Source organism: Crocodylus porosus, unplaced genomic scaffold (genome assembly GCF_001723895.1).
Source record: "Crocodylus porosus isolate Cpor-Errol unplaced genomic scaffold, CroPor_comp1, whole genome shotgun sequence".
In the NCBI taxonomy this organism is placed as follows: domain Eukaryota; kingdom Metazoa; phylum Chordata; order Crocodylia; family Crocodylidae; genus Crocodylus; species Crocodylus porosus.
In genome coordinates this window covers 117,812,368-117,820,991 of record NW_017728943.1, presented here as the reverse complement: position 1 = coordinate 117,820,991, position 8,624 = coordinate 117,812,368, and the positions used below count along the sequence as shown (strand labels likewise).

Sequence of the window (8,624 nt, the reverse complement as noted above, 5' to 3'; positions counted from 1 at the left end):
TTAAAGTAATATTTACAAATATATACAGAATTTTAAAATGCAACATATAATTATGAAAGAAGGGAAAATCAAACCAATGTGATTTTCTTCTGGTAATGCCACATATTATCCCAATTTACTTTTTTGGTAGGGAAGGGTATGGTAACAGGTTTATCACAGTCTGCAGCTTCTTCATCTTACAAGAAGGAAAATGAAGAAATATCAACTAAATCTAAGATTAATTTCAGGTAAATCATCAGATTAGCTGATGTTGTCAACTTTCAAACTTTAAACTGTAGCAAGGTGACAAATTCCCAAAGAGGTCCTTATAATAAAGGGCCCACCATAACTTATTTTTCTTATATAAGAGACATCTCTAATGTGTGCATTCAAATTCAAATTCCCACTGAAAACTTTTAAAAAGACGATTCTGTGGTAATAAAAGCAACAATTATAAAAATATACTCATTCTCTAAAAACATGTTGCTCTTTTCTCCCCTCTTACCATTGAAAAATACTAATTGAAGACACTTAAGACTACATTCCCAAAATAATTTAAAAATAGGGACATTGCAGATTAGGACTGATAGGTTAGAACACTGTTTAAAAGATGCTGTAGAATCCATCATTTTTTTTTCTTTTAAATGTATATATCAGGAAAATATGTTTTGAATTGGACAAAGTTTTAAAATTGGGTAGAACTAAGAAATGGCTCTACATTCAACTTTCTTTTTTAAAAGTACATATTCACAAGAAGCGCTTCCATGTTCACTTTTCTGTCAGGATATCTTCTGAGTAGGAATTAACCATTCCAGTGCACTTGTCACCACTACGAGCACAACAGGTCACAACCTCCGCAAATGCTGTTTGCTTTTTTTGGTGCCGGGAAGTGGTCCTAGATTAAAGCTAGATTTCACAGGCTTGTTACTCATACAGTCTCTGGCACAGTGGTAGCTGCATAGGCACTTGGTACAGAAGTCAAAGTTACAGCTTTCACGGCTGCATGTTGCCCTTTGTAGATAGGAGTCGTATTTTGCAGGTGAGCCACAGCGACTGCAGACTTTAAAGCTCTCGGTGTTTTTCAAGGTCTTGGCAGCCTATTAAGAAAATATACATAATTTTTTTTTAATCAAAAAGAAAATCACAGGAATAAATTAATATATACCATTCCCAGTTTCTCTCCTTCCTCTGTAACAGGGACATAATGCAGTCATATCTCCCTCTTCTGTTGAAAGATAAATTACCAACACACAAATTGGGACTTAGGTAGGAATTCTTTTGGGGATTTTATGGAGATTAATCCACCTAAAACACATGTTGATGGGCTACTCGAGATGATCTTAAGATAACATTGGTATAGTAATCAGGAACAGGGAACTGTTAGGCTTTCACTGTAGTCTTTAAAATATTACTATTCTAATGCCTGGATTAGCTATCATAGGATAAGTACAGACAGTCAAAAAGCCTGAGGCTGAATCAATTCAACCTTTGCAGGTTAGTCTACGCTGCATAGATTGAACTGGTAAGCAAGTGAACAGACATTCACTTTTGATTCTAGAAATGCAGTCACATGTTTGCAGTGGCCAAGGCCAGAAGCTGGGCAACACTAGAGCATGCCTCCCTACTCCGCTGGAGCACAGCACTTGGGCCAAGGCTAGCCTGTCCACCTTGTGAAGTGAGGTTTGCAGGAGAGATACAAAGCATCCTGGGATGTTGAGGGCTGTGAGTTCACTTGAATCTGCAGAAGATCTGGGACAGAAGTTCAACAAACTGATTTAAACTAAATCAGTTATACAACTTCCATCCATATTTATTTTAAAAGTTTCAGCCGTTTTGAAAGTGGTTCATGTATACTGAACTTCTCTTCTGTTACAGATTTGAACCAGTTTATGATCACTTATACTACTGTATGTTTAATTTTCCAAGATGCTTTGCACCACCCCTGTAAACCCCCCCCTGGCAAGTGGGCAGGGTAGACTTGGCCAACTTGTCTGCTCCAACTGAGCACAGAGATGTACTCTAGCACGCCCTGGCTTCTGACCTGTGCCACTGCAGGCATGTGGCTGCATTTCCAGAATCAAAAGTGAATGTTCCCTTGCTTAGTGGTTCAATCTACACAGCTTAGACTAACCTTCAAAGGTTGAATTGCTTCAGTGTCAGGCTTTTTGATGGTCTTAGCCTAAAAACAGATGCACTCCAAATCATTATGCCTGAAAATTTGTATCTGTGTAATGTAAACACACTTCTTATGTCAGTGGTATCAAAGATAAGTGTTCTAAGAATCTATTTTCTTTATAGGCGTGTGTATATGTATGTGTATGCACACACACATACAAAATAACACATTTCTCTCACCTGCACAATGAAAACTAATTAAGTCACAAATACTCTTGTTTCTAATAATGCTGTCACATTTTTAGCACTATAAAGTAATGTTTATTTGTACAATGAGTTTTCAAATACAGGGTAGCTTTAATCTGGCTAAGAACTATTATATTTCAGTGAAAAAAAGTTTGCTAGTCATATATATCTTTTTGCATATTTGACTAAAATAACATGTACACCAATATTTTAAATAATTTTATTTCCACAAGAAACAGATTAAATCATATTGCAGTTCATTTGGAAAAAAGCAGCAAAAAAATCATCAGCAAAACACTAAAAAGCAACAAAAAAATGGCAATAGCTAAAGAAAAAATATACTGAATATTACTACTTCCACAACTTGATGAAAGCATTAACTCAATTTATTAATAGTTAGGGACACCTCTTCCTAGTGAGGAAACTTTACTGTGGACTTTTAAAACTTAGAAACTTATTCAACTGAGTTAAATCTCAAAAACATTTCTAAATGGGTAATAAATTGAATTTGTGGCCAAACAATAGTCCCAGCAGACTTCATTAAGTCAGAAATGGCCGTTTTGGATGTCAGATAAATCTAGATATTGAAAATGCTTGACAGCACGCCCATACTTGAAGATGAAAACAAATGACAGTTACCTCAGAAAACTCCAGAAGTCTGCTGTGAGGACTGTTCTGATTGGGTGCTTTGGCTCTGGATGATTTCCTGCATGAAATGCTTGGTGGTACTGCTTTCTGAACAGAAGCTAAAGCTGCTCGACACAGAACATATTCCCTCGTTGCAGCCTGTTCTGAGGGTTTTGCTTTGCTGTCCTGTTGGGACGTAAAAGGAGGTTAAAATTTAACAAGGCTTCTCTTTGACAACTCAGTTTGACATAAAATAACTTGAGTGCCTTTAAGAGTAACGGGGTTGTATTCTTAAGCCTCTCTCTGGCCACTAGATTTCCAATATTTCTGAGTCTGGATAGTTAGCTAATTGATCAGTTTACCATCATTACAATTTTAAGTGCACATGAGAATGCGAGGCAGTCCATTAAAATCTTCAATCACATTGCAAGTTATTTCCAAATTAACAATGGTTTTAGACGTTTAAATCATGGTAGTGCAGGAATAATGTTGTAGCTATGATGATCCAGAAAATATGCGAGAGGTAAGGATTTTTGAGGGTGATCTCTCTTATTGGGCCAACTGCATAGTTTGGATAGACTTTCAGCAATGGTTTTCAACCTTTTTAGATTCAAAGCACCCCTCAGAAAATACCGACTCAGAAAGACTATAACAAATCAACATGTTTTTAACATCATGCCTGGTTTTATCTTGTGAATCATGTTTGCACACCCAACAATGCTAACATTGTGTTGCACTCTATGATCTAACCTCTCAAAGAATCTCAAGGGACCCCAGAATGCCATGGCATCCTGGTTGAGAATCACTGACTTAGACAAGTTTTTGAATGCAGTACATTCTTCTTCAAAAGCTTGACTAAAACTGTCCCAACCATGGAGTTGGTCCAATAAAACATAGCACCCACAAAAATCCTTTCCTTTAGACAATCTGCAATTTAATTCCGGTAAACTTCTAAATCTCTCCAAAGAATCTTTTCTTGAAATTCTGTTGTGATAGATAGGAATGCTTGTGATTTTTTTTGTCCTAAAAAGTAAACTTCTAGTTCAGATGTTCCAGGCTTGCACACAAGATTAGCAAAGAAAGAAGCAAATGTAATGGGACCTGTATTTGTATCAAAGGTGTCCAATGGTTTCAGCTTAAGGTCAACAGTTCAAAACAACAGGTCACAATCTTTTATGGTATCTTCTCTAGCCTGCTCCATGTCCTTTGCACCACTCAGGAATAAATGCCTAGTCTTTGGAATCAAGAGTCCACCAAGGCTAACATAATTGGATCTCATATTACCATCTCTCAATTACCATCTCTCATAAACTTGCTGGATGCTGGGCATGGCTGGTATAAGATGCCTTCCTGATACCTAGTTGACAGTCATGGAGACCACTGGTATCTGAGCAGCCCCTAATGCTGGGGCTAAGAATCTAAAGCCAGAAGACGGATGCATTTGATTCTTCAAAATGAAACTACATTTTAAAGCACTTAAAAAATAGAGTGCTTCAGCCACAGACAGACCTTCAGGCCCTTACCACACAACCCCTGCCAAATCACTGTGGCTACATGCAGCAGAGTACTTGCAAGGTAAGGGGCATAACAGGAATCTACTGCATCCCACAGCTCTTCTCACCCCCTCTTCTCTACCCTGCAAACTCAGGGGTAGTGAAGCAGACTGTCAAGAAGTGCTTTTCAGTAGAGCCAGCTGTCAGTGGGTAGACAAATATAACAGTGGAAACATTTCAAAGACATCTGAAATGTTTCAAAAGGGCCAGCTTTACAAAAACATAGATACTCTGCAAAACTGGATCACTGAGCCCTCTCCTCTGGCATACTTCAAGTTAGGCTTGGCAGAATTCAATTTGAAAAAATTTCAGTGGATGATATTGATGTTTACTTTTAAGTATTTAATTAGATTTTTATCAATTTAAATTTTCAGGATTGAGTGATATTAAGGGTGTGGGGGGCAAGCAATTTATTAATGACAAATATAACTACTGTAGGACTGCTGCCAGCTGAGTGGCAGAGGTGCCATCAGTCCCAGCTCTGCTTGACCATAGCTCCCTCATTCACTTTGTTACTTCCTTTTCCTTTGTTCCCAGTCCTCTTGGGCTTCTGGGATTTGTAGTCTAAACTACAGTTTGCACAGTTCTGTAGGACTGCTCCCCCTGTCATCACACACACACAATCAGCCACTTCTCTTACATCCCTTTTCTATAAATTTCAATTATGAACAATGGATTTTTTTTGTCCGTCTGTGTGAGGTGAAATTGATGTTTATCAACAAAAATCAAATCCTGCCAAGCCTATTCGTAGTGCATGCTCACATTGACCAGGAAGTAATTTGTTTTATAATGCTTGTAAATAGTTACTTCTTATAAGTTTATTTTTGAAGCATATGAAAAAAGCACATAAATCTTCTCATTCACTGCTGGAAGGACATCTGCCTTGGGCCGAGATTTCATAACAGGTTGTTCAACAAGTTTCCTCTCTCCTTCCTCTTTTTTGGAGTCCCCAAGTGGTTGTCCTGGGAAGAACAGAACCATCTGCTGCTAGATACTTTCCCAGGCACAAACAGCATCAGTCAAAATTCCCAGGCTTATCAGAGGCTCACAGGGAAGCAGCCAAATAAAGGGATCAGACCTACTCTCTTTCTTCTGCAATGCAGCAGGCAGACAGGCTTTGGAATCACTGCTTGCGAGGAAAGACAGTGCATGTTTTCAAGGAAGTGATATTTCTTCCGCTTTACTCTGCACTGGTGAGACCGCAGCTGGAGTATTGTGTCCAGGTCTGGGTGTCGCACTTTAACAAGGCGTGGAAAAACTTGAGAGTCCAGAAAAGAGCCACCCGTATGATTAGACTCGCACGGCAAGCCATACTAAGAAAGGCTAAGGGACCGGGGACTCTTCAGCCTGAAAAAGAGAAGGCCGAGAGGGGACCTGACAGCAGCTTATCGCTACATCGGGGGAATACATCAAGGGCTTGATGAGCAACTGTTCACCAGGGCACCCGTGGGGAAAACCAGAAGTAATGACCACAAACTCATGGAAGACTCTTTCAGGCTCAACATTAAGAAAAACTTCTTCAGTTAGGGTGTTCAGACTGGAATAAACTACATCCAGAGGTGGTGCAGTCACCTACCCTGGAAATCTTCAGGAGGAGAATGGCTGGTCACCTTGCTGGGGTCACCTGACCCCAGTTGTCTTTCCTGCCTAGTGTAGGTGGCTGGACCTGATGATCTTCCAAGGCCCCTTCCAGCCTTGTAATCTATGAATGTTTATTAAAGGCTTCATTCAAGGTTCTATATCTACAGCTGCACTTGACAGAACCTCTAATCTTCACAGGAAGTTAGGGGCACTTCAATTTAATCACTGCAAAGTGTATAGTAAATACATTTCCAGCTTATATTCAAACAGGAATTTCCTTAATAGCATTACCCTTGAGGGCCACAAGCAGTGCCGATACAACAGGTCAGGCACTTTTGAGTTAGATTAAAACTCCGAAGGTAGGAACTTACAGATATGTGTTTTACTGCTTTACTATACAGCTGGGAAGCCCATTTGTCTTGTTGCAGAATTTTCTTCCATGTTGTGCTTACTTTTGCAACACTGTAGTGAAAACACAAGCACTTTAGTCATTGTGCAGAAATAATCGTAAAACTGTTGCTCAATAATTGTTCTCAAATCTAGTAATAAAAAATACCACTCTTCAAGAAACAGAATAACCCAAACATGAAATTACTTTTTCTGAACTCACACTAAACTAGGCATTGCACAAATATAAAAGGTAGCAGGTCCCCGTCCCTGTAAGCTTATCATTTAAGCAGACAAAAGAAAACTATAACAGAAGTGGCCGGGGGGGAGGGGAGGCAAGATACAATTTGTTGGTATTTTGATTCAGCGTGGCAATATTGTCATTTATATTCGCCGTTTTATTCTTTTCATGAAGAATTAATAAAAGAAGCAAAAGTCAGAAAAATAATGCTTTATAACTAGGACTGGGTGTTAACTCCTAATGTATTCTATTTCTCTCTCTCTGAGAAAATAAAACGTGTTTATATTTTGGGGAACTTCTATTTTCACTGTTTTAGGCAATTATTTAAATATTGAAACTGGCTAGCAAACTACTGATCTATACGAGTAGATGAAAAACCCTTCCTTGATAGGTGTTTTTCATGAAGGTTTTCCTATGAAAGAGCATATAAAATGTACATATACAAAATCTACATATGCTAAAAGTTTACACTTTCAAAATTATTAGTACAAAGCATAACACTGACTAAAATGCAAAAGTCATGTACTTCAGCAAACAGCAAAATCCTTTATGGTTCCAAAATACCTTACTACCTCTATACTCAGACTGTTTCAGGAGCTCCAGGAGCTCCTGCATTTGTTCATGGAGCTCCTGAAACAGACAGACAGACAGCTGAACTGTAGAAAATACTGTCCAGTTAAAAGTAAAAAAAACCCATATAAACCAAAACATTAGTTAATATTTATACAGTACAATAGGGAAGAATAGTTTAGAAAAAGTAAGCACATGTTCCATTATTCATGATTGTAGAACAGACTAATCAATGTAGTAAAACAGGTTCAATATTCTTTTTTGTGAAAAGTAGCAGTGGTACACTCAAAAGGTACTCCTAGCTCAGAAACTACAGTCTGAAGTACCACTGCTCTATTCACTTTCACAATTAAAGTCAGAAAGTTATTAAACTTACTTTATTAAGTCCATCTCATCAAGATGCCTTAAAACGTTTGCTAAAAGATGTCTGAACTCCCTTCGGAAGAGTTCACTGAGAATGTCTATTCTATCTAATCCCATTTTTCTGCCAATTAGATTCTGAAGTCCAATGCTTTCCCTGGAAATAATTCTGTCCACAGTAGCCCAGGTGCCAAGATTTCTTTTACCGCTCTTTTTCAAAGTTGAGCAAACTAATTCTTCCAAATGAGTAACTGGCAGTGAGGTTTTTTTTGGAAGCTGTAACTGGCTTTGGTTCTTTATAAGACAGTGTTTTGGTGTATCAAAGATATTTCCTGCCAATGGTATACTGTCCTCATGGTCTGTTGGATCATTACTTTGGTTGCTTAACATAGAGGAGTAGCCACTGTCCTCGTTAATCCTACTGTTTTCCAGTGTCTCCATTTCATGGGCATCCTCCCCAAGTCTGCACAGTACTTGCTGGTTTTCCTTGTTATGTACAGGCCTTCCTTCAGTTTTCAGGTCTAGATTTCTTGGGCTTGTATTATGCAGTAGATTATGACACTCTTTGGCACAGCCTTTACAAGTCACCATTTCATTATCTGAAGCACAAGATTCTTCTACTCTCTTCTTTGCTGCATCAGGCTTTAATGGGGTGAATCCAGTATGGACGTGGTTACAATTAAAATCGCATTTCATTTTGATTGAATGGTTAAGATTTGCTTTCATTATTTTATTGGTTGTATCCTGCAAAAAAAATAACAGTGTTAAACTAGGGGAAAACAACAGCAAATCTTCTTTACATTAATCTACACACATTATTGCAAACAAACTGTTTGGCTTCCATCCTTCTTTAAACATCTATACCCAAAGCATACACAAAACCAGAGTACATATTTTATATTGGCAACCATTTGCTCCAGTTTTCCTTGTATCTGATGTAGGGATGTAAACATTGTTTTAAAAAT

General features: G+C 38.2%; 1 protein-coding gene across 1 annotated transcript; it reads right to left on the bottom strand.

The window, feature by feature from the left end:
- Positions 1-605: 605 nt before the first annotated feature.
- Positions 606-8,401, bottom strand: FBXO5 (F-box protein 5). Its single transcript, XM_019550062.1, has 4 exons — positions 7,676-8,401; positions 6,473-6,563; positions 2,980-3,153; positions 606-1,076 (listed from the first exon to the last, which is right to left on the bottom strand). The coding sequence occupies exons 1-4, from the start codon at positions 8,383-8,385 to the stop codon at positions 825-827; spliced, it is 1,227 nt and encodes a 408-aa protein (XP_019405607.1). The 5' UTR covers positions 8,386-8,401; the 3' UTR covers positions 606-824.
- Positions 8,402-8,624: the final 223 nt, after the last annotated feature.

Bases quoted from the DNA above. Each gene is read 5' to 3' on its own strand.
- FBXO5 (XM_019550062.1), bottom strand. From the start codon at position 8,385: ATGAAAGCAAATCTTAACCATTCAATCAAAATGAAATGCGATTTTAAT. The intron at 6,564-7,675 runs GTAAGTTTAATA...TTTTCACTACAG, and splicing joins GATGAGATGGACTTAATAAA to TGTTGCAAAAGTAAGCACAA. The intron at 1,077-2,979 runs GTAACTGTCATT...TTTTCTTAATAG, and splicing joins GACTTCTGGAGTTTTCTGAG to GCTGCCAAGACCTTGAAAAA.